At 47.6% G+C, this 21,179-nt stretch overlaps 1 protein-coding gene across 2 annotated transcripts in view; it reads right to left on the bottom strand.

The window, feature by feature from the left end:
- The window catches only part of Cds2 (CDP-diacylglycerol synthase 2), a 45,876-nt gene that overhangs the window by 15,563 nt on the left and 9,134 nt on the right, over window positions 1-21,179 (bottom strand). The window contains exons 1-6 of one of the 2 annotated variants that reach the window (XM_087646413.1): window positions 7,996-8,092; window positions 4,685-4,821; window positions 3,716-3,812; window positions 2,555-2,652; window positions 962-1,101; window positions 632-690 (exon numbers count right to left, since the gene is read on the bottom strand). In XM_087646413.1, the coding sequence (XP_087502539.1) occupies window positions 632-690; window positions 962-1,101; window positions 2,555-2,652; window positions 3,716-3,778 (360 nt within the window). In that variant the 5' untranslated portion in view covers window positions 3,779-3,812; window positions 4,685-4,821; window positions 7,996-8,092. Of the gene's footprint in view, window positions 1-631; window positions 691-961; window positions 1,102-2,554; window positions 2,653-3,715; window positions 3,813-4,684; window positions 4,822-7,995; window positions 8,093-21,179 lie in introns of those variants that run through there. The other variant, NM_053643.2, reaches the window with a different exon arrangement.

Raw genomic sequence — 21,179 nt, 5'->3', positions numbered from 1 at the left:
TCTCAGCGATCCAGAGGCAGGAGGACTGTAAATGTGAGACCAGGCTCAGCTAAACAGTAATACCCACTCAAACAACGACAGAAACACTACAGTAGTCTGTACCCTACCAGTGAGGGAGTCCTTTTGTGCTCTCTCAGGTCTGGGAACATTGTCCCACTCAGAAAGAGGCAAGGAATGACCAGCAGCAGTGAGTAAGATGGAGTCCCTACAACAATGTCTCTGTCCCTGCCTTCAGACGCCCAGAGGGAAGACCCCTCAGGGTGTAAGCTAGGTGAAGGACTGCAGGACTCTTGCTCTCCCTGCTCCAGGCGCTAGATGAACTCAGAACAAACCATGTCAAGTTTTGATTTGTCACATAAAGCACAGAAGCTCTGCTAAGTCTCTACAGAGCATCTGGCCAACAAGCTCCACGGGTTAGTTCCTGCAGATCTTCAAGTAAACCAAGACATCAATGTCAACCTCTCACAGAGTCCCCAGAACATGTATACATTCACCTCCCGCACACACGCGCGCATGCACGCACACACACACACACACACACCACACACACACACACATATGCACATGCATACATACACCACACACACACACACATACACACCACACACACACACACACACGCTCCCCTTACCATGTAGAACTGCAGCCGATAATGCTTCTTAACCAGACTCAGAACAAACATGCAGAATCCTAGTTGGAGTCAGAAGCAGAGAGAATAAAATCACTCACACCGCATTTCTTTCTCTTTAGCGGAGTTAAGAAGTCCACTGATGAATTCATTTGTAACAATTAAGCACTACATTAACTTCAAAGCCCACAGGAAAAAAGTTTACAGTCAATGTAAGACAGAGCTGGCAGCTCACTTCCTAGCATAGTCAGAGTTAACATCACAAAACTATATGGTACTCATAAAGCAGAGGAACTCGATGCCCAGAGAGCTGGAGAAACACGTGATACATACCTGTTAGATACAGGGTAAAGGAGATGAACCGGTGGTATTTACTGAGAATGCGCAAAGGCTCCTCTCTCTGGACCAGAGTGAAGAAGTAGTCTGTCACTGTCTCCCCGTAGAAGAAGTAGTTCACACACAGGAGGAAGTACCTGGAAACAATGAGAACACGGTGCCAGGGGAGTGCATGTGGCTCTCCTCCATGACAGCCCGAGAAGAGAGAACAGCCTGCTCCTCCTTGAGAGCTGATCTAGACGTCTGCGGCACCTTTTGCTCCCTCTCCCTTTGTTACAAATCTGGATGTCAGTCTCTCCCCTTCTGTGTTCCACACCTAACCTCTGGACCCTCCAAGTGTGCATCAGCCCACCTCCCTAGGCTCACTCCTACTACCCCACGGGAACCGTCCACTGCCAGGAGGTTCCCTTTGCTTTGTTACTGTCTCTTCCTTGCATGGAACACCTCCTTCATCTACCAATCAATTCCCTTTGTTGTTTTACCACCATTTTATAAAAATGAAGTTTTAAGAAGCTGTGTGACCTGACACCCTACCTACATCACATTTATTCCTGTACCAAGTAGTGACTGATGACCTCATTAGGCAATCAGCTCCATCTCAGGCCTTTGGAGACCTGGCTGGGACCCAGATCCTTCGACCAGCATCAACTGCACATTTGCCTGAGGGAAGCCTCAATCTACACCCTCGTGCACCCTCTACTTTGCTTCTGGGTAATGGGTCACGCTGCATCAACCCAAGCCCTCAACAGGAAGAAACTCAAGAGCCTCTCTTTCCCATCTTTTAATTATTGGGTTCATTTGGTAGGAAAAACATTTCTTTGTAAAGTGACAATCAAGAAAGGCCAGGCCTCCTGGGTACATTATCAAGATTGAAAACACAGCTGCCTACTCACAGAACGGCCACAAAGAGAACAACATCTGAGCCCAGAGGGTGAGTGGGAGCTGACTGAGTGATGGATCCACATGAACGAGTGTGCCCAGACCTGAGTGTGTCAGCTTCCTTGACCATAACCAAGGTGCTTACGCACAAATCATTACTGTCCAGCCCACTTAGTCACAAAGCAATCCTCACGGTCAGTGGGTCTTCCCAGCTCTGCTAGAACAACAGTACCTGATAAGAGCAGAGCCAACAGCAGAGCTTTGGGTCAAGGAAGGGCTCAGACACCATATTGCTACAGGTCTTCATTTAGCAAGCGCCTTAAAGAAAGTAACCTCAATAATCTGCTGTAGTGATGAGGAATCAAGTTCCAGACAGCAACTCTGGCCCCAGAACCTGCCAGCTCCCAGAAGACTCCAGTGACGTGCTGGGCTGGGGCGTACGAATACACTGAGCTCAGGTGTGGATGTACGGTACCATCCCTGGCTGCGGGAGCCCACAGATCCTACTGCTGAGCTAAACCTAGCTACAGACACATCTGTTTATTTTAGGAAGTCTTCAACTACTCAAGACTCCTCGAAGGTACCCATACAATCTAGGCTCAAGGATGCCCTGCAAGTCTGTGGCAATGTCTCCACCACCACTGTAAGTACCTGTGACAAATCACATCTCCCAAATCAGGCAAGGTGGCTGCCCCATGGAGCAGAGCTTACCAGCTGAGGGTCCTGAACCAGGGCAAGTCGTAGGAGTGGTATACATTGTAGCCAATAGTGATTATTTCATGGAAACACTTAATCTGAACACACATAACCTGAAAAACACAGAGGAATCAGAGAGCTCTTCTTAGGGCCTTCAGAAAGAGAAACCAACAGGTCACGGCTTCAGAAAAGCTAGGACATTTAAGAAATATGTCAGTCTTGCACTGATTCACTTTCTCTCTCACACCACCCCACCGGGCAGCAACCCTCTACGTCACAACTTCCCACAATAAAATGCACAGTCCTGGCATCCTGATTAACTTTTTATTCTAGAGCCTTTCAGGTCTCAGCCAATCCTCTTCCCACTCTGGCCTTGAATATAAACATGTGGGGCACTCTCCTGCTTTCTTCACCTCCAGCTGACAGCATCTAGACTGTCTGTAAAGGTGGTAAGTGTTGGCTGGGCTCTGAACACTTGACACAAGCTAGCAACATCTGAGCGAGTGAACCTCACTTGAGAAAACGCCTCTACTGGGCTGGCCTGTAGGCGAGCCTGTGGAGCAATCTCTCACTGATGACGGATGTGGAAGTGCCCCCGAGAGCCCTGTCCACCACAGGTGGTGCCATCACTGAGTAGTCCTGGGATGCAGAAGAAAGCAGACTGAGCAAGCCACGGGGAGCTAACAAGCAGGGTTCCTCGGGTCCTCTGCTTCAGCTCCTGCCTCCAATTTCCTGCCCTGACTTTCCTCTGTGATGGATGTGGTCAGGACATGGAAACCAAATTAACCCTTTCCTCTCCAAGCTGCTTTTGGTCATGGGGTTTATCACAGCAACAGAAAACCAAACTAAAACAGGCAGGATGACTAAACTCCTGTGGACTGTGACTTCTTAGAATGAAACATTCTAAGTCCACGAGTAAAGCCCCAGGAACACAACAAACAAAACTAGAGTCTCATAGGAACCAACAGCTGGGTCACCACTGATGCCAGTGACCCTACAGCTGGCATGTGAAAAATGGCAAATTTCAGGTGCTCGAAGACAGAAGGGTCTGAGAAACCTGGGGCTCCATGGAGTCCCAGAAGCAACCCATCTCAGGTACTGTCAGCAGCGGACTGAAGAAAACAGTCCCCAGGAAAAGCTGAATGCGGCACTAACACGGCTTGTCACAGTACTTACAATCATCATCAAAACCATTGGTCCCAGGTAAATGATAATGAAGAAAAATGCAATCATGGCCATCGTCAGGATGCCTCGCACCCACCAGTTCTTCCATCTAGGCAGAGAGAAAGACCCGTCAGACACAAGCCTAGGGAGGTAAGGCCCTAAATGTGACCTCTCCAGAGCACCCCTTCACCTCTACGGAGGCACAGCAGGTGAAGGCAGGACCTTGGCACCACTGCCTGCTCACAACCACTCAGCAGGTGCAGAAACCACCAGCACATGCCAAAGCATGGGGGTAGCGTGGGAGAGAAGGCAGTGTCCTTCCCTCCTGTGTCTACATGAGTGGCTTCCGTGGGGAGAGCCAGGGGAGAAGATAGTGTCCTTTGCTTCTGTTTCTACATGAATGGCTTCTGTCACCATTCCTATCTGAAAAGAGGAAGCGATCATTTCCCCTGCAGCTGGCTTCTACACAGCATGTCCCTGAATCACAATGATAATGGCTGTCTTAGACCAAGAGTGCCAACTGCCACAAATACGCACCAGGCTTGTCCATGAGAACGTTATGCGTCAACCCACCCCACCCTCAACACAACAATCTGGATAGGTTTTATTTCAGATGCATTTCTGAATCAGCACATAATATCTATATATACTGTGCTGAGAAATGGAAAGCGACCCCGGGGCCAGCTAGCATGGCTAAGGATTCATGCTGTCCTAGCCACGGGAGGGGCACAGGGACATTTTCAGAGAAGGCTTTGGAGCAGTCTCCTGATTTGTGCTTCTCGTGCTCATGTTAACACAGCTGATGCTAAGAGGACTGACCGGTTTTCGGGGGTCAGGAGTCTTACACTTCTTAGTCTTTCCTGGATTGAAGGACATGTTCATAGTGGGTGTATGTGGAGGAGAGAAAACAGCCTTGGCCGGAAACCCTAAAAGCCGCAGTCTTACCCGCAATGGACACCGTGCACCACTAAGCCAGGTTACCTTGAGGACAAGTTGGAAAGGGCCCTGTTAAGGACCTCTGGGGTATCATCTATGGAGGTTGGTGGGGGAGCTGTTTCCGCTCGACTCTCGCTGTCTGATGCGGTCTCTCCATCTAACTTTGCTTCCGACTCTGATTCCTACAACGCAAAACAAAGAGCAAAGGTCAAAACTGCTGGGTAATTACTAAGAAGTGAACAGCTGTCGTGGGAGATCCGAGCACCGGGCACAGTGAGGTGACAGGACAGACAGGCCACAGTAATCCTGACAGTGCTCGGACATGAGTAGAGGCAGCTGTGCCATGCACAATCTGTAAACAGCCTCACACCATGGGCCCTGGAGGAGGAATGAGAAGACAGAAATGGCTTCAAAAGAATGCAAAATGGAGGAGGCTGCAGCTGACTTCTGAGGGCCTGACCCTGAGCCTACCACTGTTTAAGTACCCCAGGCTCATCCCTATGTTGGCCTAAGCACCCAGAAATAGCGTCCATTAATGAAAACCCTGTTACACCTGCACCTGCACCTGCACCTAACCAAGGGGGAGAAGCCACAGCCTCTGTCACCACTGACCCAAATGGCTGAATACTTTGATTTTTCCATTTCATCAAAGAGGCTCAATAAGGATCCCCCTCATCTTTGGGGTTCCTTTCTGTGTGTTGTTTTGTTTTACAATATTGGGGAATTAAGCCTAGGGCCATGAGCATGTAAGACCGGAACACTCCCTACCACTGATCTATATCTTCCAGTCCAGTGTAGAGATTCCCTGGAGAGATAAGCAAATGGCACCAGAGCTGTGCCCTACTCCACTGTCACAGAGGCTTGAGACACTAACACCTCCATGACTGCTCTCTCAGTTAGAGGAAGTGAAGTCCTGCACCACACCAGGTTTTCATGCTTTAACATTCACACTCACACACCACTGGCAACCAGCCGCCTGTAAAGAGACCAGGTAATAATGCTGTGCGGGGGCTATGCAGCTCTGATCCCTAAACCTTGGGGCTTCGAAATGTAAGCACCTGCCCTGCCCGCCCTGAATCCACCCACTCTAGGAGCATCTAGAGCCCCAGGAACTGAGCCAAGCACCAGAGAAGGCCGAGCACAGGGTTATTTTTAACTTATCTATCCTGTTGTCAAGGAAACTCACAGAGACTGCTGGGTTCCTAGGCAGGAAAGGACAAAAACAAAGGCTAGTGCTGGCAAAGTTAAGGAGGGGATGCTAAGAATCTCTCTGGCCATATACAGTGCCAAGTATCTACAATCCTGTGACTTCAGCACCCAAGAGGACGAGGCAGGAGACTGAGTTAAGTCTGAGCCCTGCATGGGTCGACAGTGAATTTTCAAGTCAGTCAAAGGTACACAGTAAAAAAATGTCTAAGAAGTAAAATAAAATAAAAAGCCAACCAGGCATGGTGGCACACACCTTTAGTCTCACACTCGGGAGGCAGAGGCAGGCGGTGGATCTCTCAGTGAGAGGCCAGCTTGGTCTACAGAATTCCAGGACAGCCGAGGCTAGAGAAACTGTGTCTTGGAAAACCAAAAACAAAAGTCTCCAATAAATAAACACAATAGTCTTATGGATCCCAAGCCTGACCTACATCTTCCTAAACCTGATTCTACCTCCTCTTAAAAGAGAAGGAAAGAGGACCCTGAGGCACAAGTCAGGAGAAGGAGACAAAGAACTCTCATGAAGCACCATGGCTGCTGCCACTACCCCAGGATGACTGGGATGGCGGACTAAGAAATGGAGAAAATCTGGAAGAAGCAGGCCCAAAGGAAGGGGGCTCCCCAGGTTTTACTGGCCTCCAATGAGCAACCTCAGGATGTCTCTGAAATAAACACCTTGGAGCCCTTCTTAGGAGTACCACTAGGCAAGAGGCCAACGCCATTCATAAACCATGCTCCTACCCAGCAGCTGGGAAAGCTGAGACTGGCCACCGCTCCAACTACTCACCCTTACCCCCAGGCATGGGGGTCAGGACCAAACACACCACAGGAACCTACAGCCTCAATCCACAAGCAATGAAAGAACTTCCACTCAAGAGAGTGGCTGTCAAGGGAAAGCACCCCACAGCAGCTTCCACACGGGGCAGCAGACAGACCTGGAACCCAGATTCTAAACCAGAATAAAAGCAGCACATTGTGGACAGAAAAATCAGAATGAAGGACTGGAGGGGTTGCTCTGCAGTCAGGAGGGCTTGCTCCCCACCGTCCAGAGGATCTGAGTTCAGTTTACAGTGCTCACATCTTGTCTGTTAATCCAGCTCCAAGAGATCTGATGCCCTCTTCAGGAACGCCAGGGTCTAACACACATGCAGCACCCACAAACATGTTAAGTGTTTGCTTGCTTGCTTTTAAGTCAGAAGTGGAGCCAGGAAGACGGCTCAGTGAAAAGGCAGTTGCTGTCAAGTGACCTGAGAACATTCTCTGGGACACACAGAGTAAAAAGAGAGAGCTGACTTCCAAGAAAGTTATCTTCCACACACATGCTTCCATCCCACAAAATGGAATTAAATATACATTTAAAAAAAATAAAAGTTCAGGCCGGTTGTGGTGGTGCACACTGGTAGGATTTGCTGAAGAAGGCAGAGGCAGGAGGATCATGAACAAGTTCAGGGCCAGCCTGGGCTATACACTGGGGGCTAGAGAGATGGCTCAGCAGTTAAGAGCACTGACTGCTCTTCCAGAGGTCCTGAGTTCAATTCCCAGCAACTACATGGTGGCTCACAACCATATGTAATGGGATCCGGTGCCCTCTTCTGGTGTGTCAAGACAGCTGCAGTGTACTCATACATTAAATAAATAATTCTTTAAAAATATTTCATTAGTACAGGAAAGCCTGGTAGCTTCGGTCTGGGAAGTGACCTGGCTTGTGTTCACCACACTTAGCCTGGGCCTCCTTCTCTGGTCTTCCAGCAGGAAAAAGATTCCCTTATCTCACATGTTGCTGGGGGAAACGGGGGAGTCTGTGGTAGCTATCCCATCAGCCTTTCCTGCTCCCATCTCTCAGTAACATAGCCATAGAACAGAACACACAGGTCAGAAGCAAAAGAACCGTAAACAGTCAGCCAATGTCAGCATCATGCTCGGGGTGGAGTAGAGGGGAAACAATGGGCTAGGCACTAACAAATTACTTGAGTGCAGCATTTGCACACAGGCAGCCCAACCAAAACTGGAGACCTCTGAGCCACGGGTGATGTCACCACATGCAGGTGACCTGTTAATGCATGTATGTGCTCACTCTCCCCTGGGATGCACACCACACGATCTGCCAGTCTGTGTGCCGGAAGTGAGGGCCTCTTCCCCCTCAGACTTACTTGTTTTTATGTTATGTGTGTGCTTTGACGTCCGTGTATATTATGTGTATCATATTCACGCGTATGCCCTGGAAGACCAGAAGAGGGTGCTGGATCCCTGTGACAAGAAGTTACAGATGAGCCATCGTGTGGGAGCTGGGAACTGAACCCAGGACCTTCTGGAAGCGCAGCAAGTGCTCTTAACCACTGAGGCGTTTTTCCCGTCCTGGGTGTCTGAAGCACTTCTGGGAATGGAGGTGGTTTCACAGCACAAGCTTATAGCCAGGCTGATTCCCAAGCAGGAGGCAGGGAGGAGACGGGAAGCAGACCGAGTGGCCACCAACGCTCTCTGATGTTCATTCAGTTTCTAAGATCCTGATACCTGGGAGTCAGTGGCACTGTAGAGTGCCTGTGTGTGTCTGTGACAGGCCCACTGAAGGCAGTGTGATCTGCCCAGCCTCCCTCTCTTCAGGCCCGCCATGCCATGCTCTTCTTCTCTAGTGCTGTGGCCTGAATTCTTCAAATAAAGCTCTTCCCCAGCTATCCACCTCAGTCTCCTCCTTGAACTCACATCGAAGGCCTTACACACTCTACTGAACACATAGCCCAGGCCAACTCCCAGTTCACATGGACAACACATAGGCTACCTCTGTTGCTACTTAGGGTCCTGGAGGCCTCCTCACCTCCCTCCTCCATGGGCGTAGGTCAGTGCACTCAGAATCAGCTACTCCAGGGCCTCATTTCCTTCCCAGGGCCCCCATTTCTTCCTAGAAGCCCAAGGAGCTTCCAGGCTCCTCCTCTTTCTCAAGAGTCTGCCTTCCTTTCCAGTCCCGGGTCCCAGAGCACAGGATAAGACCCTCGGTCTCCACCCATCCTCCCACAGTTCCTGAGCCAGTCCCAGAGGGGTGGTGATGCTGAGGTAAACAGGAAACAGAATCCTCTGCAAGGAAGGGAAACTCGCCCCTCCGGGTCATGCAGATCCTTCAGGGAAAGGCAGCAGCCCTTAGCGTGAAGCAGAGTTCTAGGAACCAAGAGCCAAGGAAAAGACACAAATGTTTTTAAACTGTTTCTCAAAAAAAGTGCCCCTAAGCAGCCTTAGACTCTTCACTCTCTCAGCCCAGCACCACGCAAGTCTCAGAACAGCACAGAAGTCTGTCTCCAACCGAAGAAAAAGTGGAAGGAAGCAGAGAGTGGGTGGCAAGAAAGCCCCCATGTCATGGTCTGGGGAAGGACCTTACTAAGCTTGTAGCCCACGCCTGCCACTCTTTCTAGGTGTTGCTGTTGTTTGACTTGCACCATCTTAATTAGGATTTCTGTTGCTGCAATGAAAACACCATGACCAAAAGGAAACTTGGGGAGGGAAGGATTTGTTCAGCTTACACTTCCAGATCATAATCCATCACTGAAGGAAGTCGAGACAGGAACTCAGGCAGGACAGGAACCTGGAGGGAGGAGTTGATGCAGAAGCCATGGAGGGGGCTGCTTACTGGCTTGCTCATGCCTTGCTTAGCCTGTTTCCTTACAGAACCCAGGACCACAGTGAGGAATGGCGCCTCCCACCATAGGCTGGGCCCTTTCTCATTGATCACTAATTGAGAAAATGCCCTACCTCCGGATCTCCTGGAGGCATTTCCTCAGCTGAGGCTCCTTCCTAGCTGAAGCTCTTGCTTTCGTTAAATTGACTACTTAATCAGCAGGACACACCCTATTTTCTTCCAATTCCCTCTTAATTCTCAGTATTTCATGAAGGGCTGTCTCCAGCTCACCAAACACAAAACAAAACAACAACAACAACAACAAAAACTTTCGAAGCTCCCTGTGTGACAGTCTGACCTTGTAGAAGAAATGGGGTGGGGCTAGTGCTGGACAGAAGCCCCTGTGGACTGGGGAATCCAGTCCAGGTAGGTGGGACTCAGCCAAGTCTACACCAATTTCTTTACCAGACACTGGTTCTCCTTTGATTCCTGTTAAACTCTCATATTTTATCCCAGTTTGTCTTAAGAGCTAGAAACAGGGGGCAAAGACAGAAGCAGCGCCACCCACTAGGCTCTCATTCACTTGTGGCAGCGTTTGGTGCGTTATGCTTCCCAAGCTCTCCCCTCTCTGGGGACCTGACAGTCCAATCCACAAGTTCCAGCGACTGAAACGACTCCACAACTTACAAACTATTTTTTGCACTGCTTTATATGCAAATTGCAAGTCTCCTCCTGGAGCAAAGACTTAACCTAAGCTTAACCTTAGTGCTGAATACTAACCCTGTCACCTTAAACAAGCCTTTTGGCCAGCTGCCAGGGTGATCAACGCCCCCCCGCCACATACACACACACACACACACACACACACTTACGGAGACGAGGACCAAAGGGGAAAACTGCTAGATAGAGGGTGCTTAAGAAATGCCAGGGTTCCTGTGTCGTTCGTTCTTGATGGGAGAGCCCAGTAGGTTTGAACTGAGTTCTTACATGGGACAAAGAGATAAATGCCTGCTGTGTGTGCTGCAAGTGTGTAGGGTGGGGCAGGTCTTGTCAGGAAGAACAAAGAAATACTTCTATCCCTTTTCAATTCTAATCCCATTTGACAAGTTCATGTGTCTAAAGAAAAGGTCAAAGATGAGTTTACTGTGAGCTGGGAACTAAAGAGGCAAAGTGAATTTTCACCCAGCCCTATGTAGATTAACAAGAAAGGGGCACATAGATTTTAGCTCCAGAGGGAGGGGCTCTCACAGGTGAGTGAACGTAAAACTCAGAAAACGTAAGCTTATCTACACACTTCATGAATGAGCTGGCAACTTCAAGGGCAAGGAATTGGCCCAGGAAGCTCGTGCTAACCCAAGTGTGTCCTTCATGGAGTCAAGTGCTCCTTCCTGTGATTCCTTAGCTAGCTGCTGAGGAGTCTGAGAGAACAAAGTCACAACAGCAGCTCTGCTGGCGAATACGCCTGGCCGATTTGGAGCATTTACGCCCCCAGGCATCAGGAGAGTTAGGCAGTCAGAGTGGCCATGGAAGGGATGCCGTTTCTGACTTAGTTAAAACATGCTCCACATGCCAAGATGCCACACGTTGGGGTATCATTTCTGAGACCTAAGAGAGCCCCACTATAGCGTGCCCTGCCCGCCGAAAGTCTCAAATCAATACTGAGAGCAGCAGAAAGAGCACTCAGCTTTCCAAGATGGAATTCATTACAGGTTCCCTTACCAGTAACAGCACTCAAAGAAAAGACCAGGGTGGGGAGCTGGGGCGTAGATTCAGCTTTTAAGAACCTAATGATGGGCGGGAGAGATGGCTCAGTGGTTAAGAGCACTGACTGCTCTTCCAGAGGTCCTGAGTTCAATTCCCAGAAACCACGTGGTGGCTCATCACTCTCTGTAATGGGATCCAATCTTCTGGTGTACACAGCTACAGTGTACTCATATACATAAAGTAAATAAATTTTTTAAAAAAAAAACCCTAATTGGCTATAAACTATCCCCCAAACTATTTGAAAGAGCAAGGGGGGCGGCTGAAGAGATGGCTCAGCGGTTAAGAGCACTGAATGTTCTTCCAGAGGTCCTGAGTTCAATTCCCAGCAACCACATGGTGGCTCACAAACATCTGTAATGAGATGCAGTGCCCTCTTCTGGTGTGTCTGAAGTGTCTGAAGACAGTGACAGTGTACTCGTATACTTAAAATAAATAAATGTTTAAAAGGGAGAAAGAAAGAAAGAGAGAGAGAGAGAAAGAAAGAAAGAGCGAGCAAGGGGCATCTGCAAAGGACAGGGCATTGATGCCCTTGTTACCCCAGCCAGGTTCCTGAAAAGCTGCACTGGGAGGTCACCATGTGCCTGCCTGGCCCTTGACTGACTCACCTCTCTGCTTCCCCTCCTTCCTCTTCTCATCACTTCCTCCAGCCATCTAAGCAGGCTCAATAATAAACAACTCCTGAACGTTCATCCAACTCACACACTTTCTTCCTCACTCCACAGAAAAGAGTCGGCCCTGGCTGCGCCATTCCTCAAACCACGGCAAGCCAACTTCATCCCAGCCTGGTCCTAAGCAACTCCCTCATCAAAATAACCTCATCGCTACAGCTGACTGAATTAGCTCTCCATCCTCATCTCAGCAATTTCTGATACTATTACTCAAAACAAACAAAACACCAACCCCTCCTTGGCCTGGAAGCAGCACAGCCTGGCCTGCCACCCGCCTCCCCGCCTGCCACCCGCCTCCCCGCCAGGCCATCTCAGCCAGCCTTCTCTTTAGCAGCTCCTCTTTCCCTTAATTTGGGGGTTCCTCCGGAGTTCGTTCTACCACTGGACTGGCTCTGAGTAATCTCACTTGGTCAAATGAGGCCTCCAACTGTCCTCTTTTTCTTTTTCTTTTTCTTTTTCAAGCTAGCCCTAGCATCAGCATCCGTCCTGATGACAGCAACAGCACAACCAGCCACCTCCCTCCAGCCTGGGATCCACTCTTCCCACTCCCACACCACAGCACGGAGAGGGCATCTGCTCTCAGCTCTTCCTGAGGTGGTCTGAATGTCCCCATGGTCTCGGGCATTTGAATATTTGGAAGGGAAAAGAGCTAATATACTCCTCCATCCTGCACAGCAGCCCAGTGTCCAAATACTATGTCTAAACCCTTTCAAACTCTGTTAGGATCAGATCTTGGCTAAGCTTCCAGCTTGTCTCTTGCAGCCATTCTAAATGAGAGTTCACAAATAACTCTAATGATGCGCCTCAAGGCTTCAGAAAAACAAGAGCTGGATCTTAAGAGATGGCTCTTCCAGAGGACCAGGATTCAGTTCCCAGCAATCGTGTCGGGTGGTCATAACCATCTGCATCTCCAGCTCCTGGAGAGCCTATACCTCTGGCTCCCAGAGCACCTGCATTCACGCGCACAATACCTACATAGACACTTAAAAAATCTTTTGTTAAGACACAAGTGTTTAAAATTCTTGTTTTCCACAATTAAATCATTATGTCTCTTTTTTAATGAAGATTTTTATTTTTAAATATGGGTGGACGAAGGAAGGCAATACATACCATGAGAGCGCAGAGGCCATAAGAAGGCCCTGGATCCCCTGGGAGTCGGAATGACTGTGCAGTGAAGACCTATCTAACTGACCTCGGGTCCTCTGCAGTACGCCCCTTAACCTCTGAGCCATATTTCTATCCCCTAACCATTGTTTCTATAGGAGCATAAAACTACATGTACAAAAGAAAGGACAAACGCCCATCTGTACTACACAACAGTCCAAATCTGAGTTGGAATGTTTCAAGCAGAATTCCACGTACGCTGCCTGATGCAACAGTACGCACACTTGTCTTGTGGTCAGAAGCAAGGCTACAGTGAAGTCATGCAATGCCAGAAACACCTCAGCTTCATTCTGCATTTTGAAGCAATTTTTGGCCCTGGTACGTTTAGAAACTTTTTTACTGTTGGCAATTTTTGAAAATGTTTCCATTCTTTTACAAGTCCGTGCACTTCCGCACTCTGACTTGGCATTTCCACCACACTCACCTTCTGCTCCGCTTCCCCCACCTCTCCCTTCCCCACCCACCCATCTCTGTGTCCACCGTTTACTATTTGTTTTTAAACCTATCAAGGACATCTTGTGCTGCCTCTTGGATACGTAGTCTTCATTGGATATTGGTCTAGCCACCAGGGGTCACACCTTAAGGAAAACTGATTCTCCCTGTCCCAGAAGCTATCAGCTACTAGTAGCTTCTTAGCTTGGGGTGGAACTTCGGATGGACTCCCTCTCTAGGTTAAGAATCTGTCTGGCCAGCTTGTGTAGCTTTTATGCATCTCTCTCAAGTGCTGCAAATTCACATGTGTAACTGCCCGACTGTGTCCACAATGTTTCCTTCTAGTCATCCTCCACCTTCAGCTCTTACAGTCTTCCCACCCCCTCTTCTCCCAGGATCCCCAAGCCTGGCTTGAGTGGAGCAGGTGAGATATAAACTATCCTGGGAGGGCTGAGCATTCCACGTCTCATTCTCTGCACCTTGATCAGCTATCAGTCTCTGTGTTAATAGCATCTATAGCAAAAAGAAAAACGAAAACAAAGAAGGAAAAAAGGAGGAGGAAGAAGCAACCGCAGGTTCTCTGATGAGGACTGACCAATGCATTAATCTATGAGTAGAACAATAAGTCATTAGGAGGTCATTTTACGTACTGAGTACAACTAATACTGCCCACACGAGCATAAGCAACTGGGCCATGGGGGTTGGGGATTTAGCTCAGTGGTAGAGCGCTTGCCTAGGAAGCGCAAGGCCCTGGGTTCGGTCCCCAGCTCCGGGGGGGGGGGGGGGGGGGAGCAACTGGGCCATGAAGAAAACACGCACGCACAGCAGCCATCAGCTGTCAGTAGTGTCTAACAGGGGGGTGAAGCTGAGCTTCTCTATCCATGCTGAAATTACTGACTGACTTGATCTTGTACAGGTCTCATGCAAGTAACCATAGCTATGGTAGATTCATGAGTGCAACAGCAATGTCATCTCCAGAAGAGACCAATTCACAGCGCTCCTCCCCAGCCTCGGGCTCCTCCCCAGCCTCGGGCTCTTAGACTTTCCACCTCCTCTTCAGCAATGTTCCAATGTTCTGCTTGTGGCTGAGGACTCAGTCCCTGATTCTCAGCGTTCTGACCAGTTATGAGTCTCTGCACCGACTGATGCCTACTGCAAAAGGAACACTTTCTGATGATGCCTGGGAGCAGCACTAATCATGGGCTTGGTGATTTGAATGACAAGTACCTAATAAGTCTCAGGCACCTAAATCCTTGGTTCCCAACTTAATAGAACTCTTTGGGAAGGATTAGGAGGTTAACGTTGTTGGAGAAGGTATGTCACTGGGGAGCAGGTTTCAAAAGACTCACCATTCCCAGTGTATGAACAAACACACACACACACACACACACACACACACACACACACACACACACCTCTCCTACTTTCTGATCAAGATGTGAGCTCTTAACTGTTCCTGCCGCCATCTATATTCTGCCACCACTGACCAGGAGCCCACATTAAATGCTTTCTTTTACAAATTGCTTGGTCCTGGTACTTTGTCACAGCAAGAGTAAAGTAACTAAGACAACTGATATAAACATGAATGTTAGAAGACCGTTTGACTACAGAAGTACAGTGCAGAGATGTACTTCCCAACATCAGCTAATGCACTGCCCGGAACAACGAATAAACAGACAAAACCTTTTAGACTCTCAGTGCTTCTACCCGGCACTACAATGGACAGGTCTAGGAACATTTCCACTTGTTTCTCAGACAGGTTCAGAAACATATCTGCATCTCAGGCAAACTAGACTACACACTGGAAGGCCCCTTGAAAAGCTAACACTTGAAAATGCTACCCTCATAGTAAGAAACACCTAGTTAGTTCAGGCATGAGGGCCACAACCCTGTAAGTCTCCGCACTAAAGAGGCTGAGGTAGGAAGAGTATGAATGTGAGGCCGGCCTTGACTACACACTGAGACTGTCAAGAGTGGAACAGGAAAGGAAGAAAAGACTACACAGGTGGAGGCAGGCCTGGCAGCATGTTATCTGTAGTCCCAGCTACTTACTTGGAAGGAGTCAGATGTGGGAGGATCATGTGAGCTTGGGTTTCCCAATAGAATGGGCAACACAGAGAGGCCCAGCCTAAAAGAACAACCTGCTTTTCCCTGCTTGTCCTTTAACCTCATTAGCTCTGACAGCAAACATTCACCTGTGTACTTCAATGGAAAATGAGCTCTATGTTGGAAGGAACTTGTTTGACTCACTGCTATGTCCCATGTCTTGCCAACCAGGTAATTCTACCATGAGGAAAGAAGCTGAAAATCCGAGGTTCTTGGAACCAAGTCTCAGCTAAGCATCGACAAAGTGAGCAAACATGTCCAGCCCGATTGAGTCCCTAGGCGCACACTCAAGCAGGATTTCTACATGCAGACTGTGGGGCATGACCTCAGCAGCTCTCGCTGGACCAACTCGAGAGGTGCTGGTTAGAAGCAGTGGCCTCTCAGTCAGAATGCAAGGATGACGGACAGTCACAGTGGCTTCCAGTAGGCAATCTAAGCCCCCGAGACATAATCTCTCAACAAGCCACACCAGAGAGACAGGGGAGGCACTGAGTTTGTCCTGCATGGTGATAGCCCATGCTATCTATGTCCCTGCAGGTTCTTTCTATCCTGTGACCAGAGGACAAATGCCAACGAAGTTTCCAGGACACCACCAAAGCAACAAGCAGATGTATCTGACTCATGCTCAGGGCGCTAATACCGGCAATTCACTGGAGCCGTCTCTCCACAATGAGCAGCCGTTCCCTGAGCACATGACGAGGGAAGAACTGAGCACAAAACAAAACAGCTAAACTGACCTTCGAAACAAGACACTCCTCATCTCAGGGAGAAGTCCTGGGAGAGAGAAAAACAGCACGAGCCATGTGATCCTGGGGGAAATCAAGTCATCTGGGACTTCATCTTTTGCATATACAAGAAAAGAAAATTCCTACTTCAAGAATAGTTAGACAAAACATGGCTATATTTTTTCCATGGAGCAAGTTGAGACCCACTGGGTCTTAAAATTAACTTAGTGCATTACAAATAGACACACACACACACACACACACACACACACACACACACACACACACTGCCAGAAAGTAGGCTGGTGGCTCCCACGGGAGAGGCCGGTGAACGGAAGACATCACACAGAAGCCTCCCCATGGGAGCCTCCCCAGGGACTGGAAATGTTCTGTCTGATCTGAGGCTGCTGAGGGATGTGTTTAATTTATGAAAAGTCACTGGGAAAGTACAGTATGTGCATGTTTCTGTTATAATTCAACAAGTGTTACAGAAAGGGTAGATATGACGATGGTAGCAAAGAGTAGCAAACTTAGACTTGTTCACAGAAAGGGTACTGTTTTGTGAGGCTTTTATTCCCAAGTCATGTGTCTATACAAGCTGACATACACAGATCCAAATCCTAGTGATGGGGGCCAACAAGGCTGTGGGGGCAGACAGAAGACATCTTTTTTAAGAAGAAAAGCTTGGGTTTGAGGCTATAGCTCAGGGGAGAGCACTTGGGTAGCACGTGCTAGGCTCTGCCATGATCTTCAGTACCACCATCCCCTCCCCCATGGCACGACACAATGCACTCTGAAAGCCTGTACCAGTCAACAGGCGTACTTGGACCAAGTGTCCTTTTAGAAGCCATACCTCCTGCATGATCCTCAGGAGGAAGAAAAACAACCAGTAAGGCAAAGCTTCTGTCTGAAGATTAAGTCTCAATCAAGCTCAAAGACTTTCTAAACAGATGAAACTCAAGGACATCAAGACAAGCAGGAAATCCTGTCTTGGGGGAAAAAAACAGACTACTAGCAACTAAAGGCTATAGTCAGCCCATGGGCCTCAAGTACTCAGAGTTAGCATGTGTCCTTAGCAGTGTCTGACTAAAAGAAGGGCAGCAACTTAGTGGTCCTCACTTCTCCTGCTAGAGCAGCGTGCACAGAGAAAACATCTTGAACATAAATATCTACGTCACCATCACCACCGACATAGGTCTTAAAAGGAATTTCATTTTAAAGCTGTTTTGATTTTACTTTTAATAAACTCAGTTAATGTGGGACATCGTGGTAAATTTTCATTGGAAATAATATTTAAATTTTGTCTACTAACCTACCCAAGAATAATAATTAATGTTCAATTATATTTTTATTAACTTGGGTTTTTAATTACTATTCTGAGGTATATCAAAAAAGTTAAATATTTGAACCACTTGGTTGTCTTGAATCCTAAGCATTTTTAAATAAAACACTGGGGCTGTGTTAATATAGCATTAACAGCTACCTGCCTGGTACTTCAGCACTAAAGGAGAACACTGACAGGCCAGTTCTTTGTGTTTCACAACATCTGAGTCACTAAGCATAACAAACTAAATCAGAGGCCTGGTTCGCACTGCCCAAGTAGTTGCTAATCTTCACAGCTGATTTAGTACCAACTCAGCCTCAACCTCCTGACAAGCCACAGGTGCAGGGAACTGGGTCCAGCCATGTGAAAGGAGTTCATGGCCAAGTCTGCAGGACAGCCAAACCAGAGAGTCCAACCCCCCGGAGCAGTTGACGAAATCTAAGTCAAGAACCCAATCCCAGAGACCATGTGCTGAGAAGGCAGCAGAAGATGCCACATAATGGAGTCGTGGACAGTGATTTCCACAGAAGCGAGGGGAAGAAAGGAGGTGTGGGGATGGGCTGGAAGAGTCCAGAGTGTTTCCCAGAAGAAGCTGGGGTTGATCTGGGTCTCAGAAGACTGGGGCTCTGTGACAGTCACTGTGCACTGCTCCAGGATGCTCCTGCTTCCGGGATACAAGCCTCAAAGACCTCAGGCCACTGCCATTGCCTCCCCTCTACAAAACAGATGCAGAGAAAGGCACATTCTCCAGGAGACACTCAAGCCTTCCTTCTTTGGATGGCTCTATCACCAAACCCAAGGAGAAAACTGACTTAGGGGATGATGTGTTCTGCGAGACCAGAAGGGAGAAAGTTGATCAAGGCCACATGCTCTGCAGACTGTTCCCCATTAATGTTTTCCAGGGACAACATACATAGACAAATACACAAACTTCATGAAGATATCCTCAACATGGTTTCAGTCAAAGTGTGTGCGTGTGTGTGTGTGTGTGTGTGTGTGCGTGCGTGTGTGTCTGTGTGTGTGTGTGTGTGTCTGTGTGTGTGTGTGTGTGTGTGTATGTGTGTCTTTTAAAACCCAGTCAACATTTTAAGTGAATGCACAGGAAAATCTCCAAACAAATTTTGCATAACAACTAAGAAACCATTCATTCTGCAAACTACATGAAATTTCAAATCTGTAGTCCCCAAAGCTACTGAAATTTTGAAGCTTGCATTAGTAGCATGTTCTCTGCAGCAATATGATGGTGAAATACTTTACTTTAAAAAAAAAAAAAAAAAAAAAAGGTGGAGGAGGCCTGGGAGAGATGGCTCAATGGTTAGGAACACTTGTTGCTCTTCCAGAGGACCTGAGTTTTAGTTCCAAGCATGTAATGTGGGTGGCTTACGACTCCATCTCCAATCCTCTGACCTCAGGCACACTCATGTGGCATTCACTTACACACACACACACAAATACACATAAATAAAAATAAGTAAATATTTTTAAAATACAGGTCCAATATTTAGTTAAAATATCTCATAACACCTCTAGTTAAGTCTTACAATCAAGTATCACTCTGCCCAGAACTTGACTGTCCAGGACAATTGAAGAGTGACTGAATGGAGGGAAGCTGTAATCATTGCGAGCCCACCCAAACCAGAACACTGGGGAGCAGCCAGTATGTGTCACTGTGGTCAAGATCCAATGGATCATAACTGTCACTTTTATACCTAACAACAGTGGCAGCTTCAGTCCTCTACTCCATGACAAGTGAGGCACGTGTTTCGTTCATTATGGTTGCCCTTAGTTACTAAGGTCTTTATTACTTGTTTATGTATATCCATCAACTTATGTTATAAATTAAAACTCTGTGTGTGTGTGTGTGTGTGTGTGTGTGTGTGTGTGTGTGTGTATAAAGGGCAAAGGTCAACTCAGGAGTCAATTCACTGTGTTTCTGAGACAGGCCCGCCATTAGCCTGGAGCTCACTAAGAAGCCCCAGAGAGTCATGTCTCTGCTACTACACCTACAGAATTACAAGCTGTGCCACCATGTCTAGCTTTTTTGGATAAGCTCTTGGTATCAAACTCAGTTCCTCATGCTCATGTAGCAAGCAATTTGATGGCTATGAAGGATGTCCCCATTCCTAAAATAATATTAAATGTTTGAACATTTTTAGCTACTTTATTTGTCTATATACCCAGAGACAGGTAAAAATTTCTCTGGGGAAACAGGGTAGCCTGCTCTAAAGTATGCTTCATACAGAGAAGGAAAGACAATGCCTCAAAACAATCAACCAGACACCATTCCCACAGGCTGTTCAGGGGAAATACTAAGGCAAATTAGAACAGTGTGACAGTATAAGGCGGGCAGGCCCAACCCCAAGTCTGCTCTGCCACTGCCAGGCTACCATACAGTAGCTCTTGAAAAAAATCAAGACACACATTGTGGAAGCTACCAATTTCCTGTAGAAGAAAATGCACTCACTGTATCAAAGGCTTAAACAATGGCCAGCAGTTTTCTGGCTCTGCGGTTCTAAACAAAAGAATCTTCCAAGGAGATCACGCATAAATGGCCGAGGTTAGTATTTTGTTGGTGTTTTTTGTTTTTTTTTTTTAACTAGAGCTATTGTGTATAGCTTCTAGTTATAATAGTCAAGTATTTAAAACAATTTTAATTCCTAACAAATTTAATGGAGTAAAGCTCAGCACAAAACACAATGGCCGGGGTTGGGGATTTAGCTCAGTGGCAGAGCGCTTGCCTAGCAAGCACAAGGCCCTGGGTTCGGTCCCCAGCTCCAAAAAAAAAACAAACAAACAAACAAAAAACCACAATGGCCTATAGCTTTTAAAATTATGGGGGAGGTCAGTTAGGAGTACTTGCTGTTCTTGCAGACGTTAGTTTGGTTCCTAGCACCTAATGGCAACTCATAACCTCCTGTAATTCTAGTTCTAAGGGATCCAACACCTTCTGGCTTCATCTGGCTCCTGCACATATGTAATGCACACAAACTCATGCAGCCACATACACATAAAAACAGTAACATTTTTTAAGTTTAAAAAAACCAATGGCTGAGCTAGAGAGATAGCTCAATGGTAAGAGCAGCACCGGCTGCTCTTCCAGGGGTCCTGAGTTCAATTCCCAGCAATGGTGGCTCACAACCATCTGTAATGGGATTCGATGCCCTCTTCTGGTGTGTCTGAAGACAGTGACAATGTACTAACACACACATACACAGACACAGACACAGACACAGACACAGACACAGACACAGACACAGACACACACAGAGAGAGAGAGAGAGAGAGAGAGAGAGAGAGAGAGAGAGAGAATAAATCCTTTAAAATAAAATGGCACCAGCCACCAAGCCTGGTGGCCCAACTTAGTCTCCATAACCCATAAAGAGAAAGGAAAAAACGCATGTCCCACAAGCTGTCCTCTGACTGCCACCTGCACACAAATGAGTAAATGCAATAAAAATATTTTTTAAAGATGCAGGGAGCTGAAGAGATGCTCTTCCAGAAGACCCAGGTCCAATTCCCAGCATCCACATGGACGCTCACAGCCTCC

This window comes from Rattus norvegicus, chromosome 3 (genome assembly GCF_021556685.1).
Source record: "Rattus norvegicus strain SHRSP/BbbUtx chromosome 3, alternate assembly SHRSP_T2T, whole genome shotgun sequence".
Taxonomy (NCBI): Eukaryota; Metazoa; Chordata; class Mammalia; order Rodentia; family Muridae; genus Rattus; species Rattus norvegicus.
This window is presented reverse-complemented; position numbering and strand designations above follow the sequence as displayed.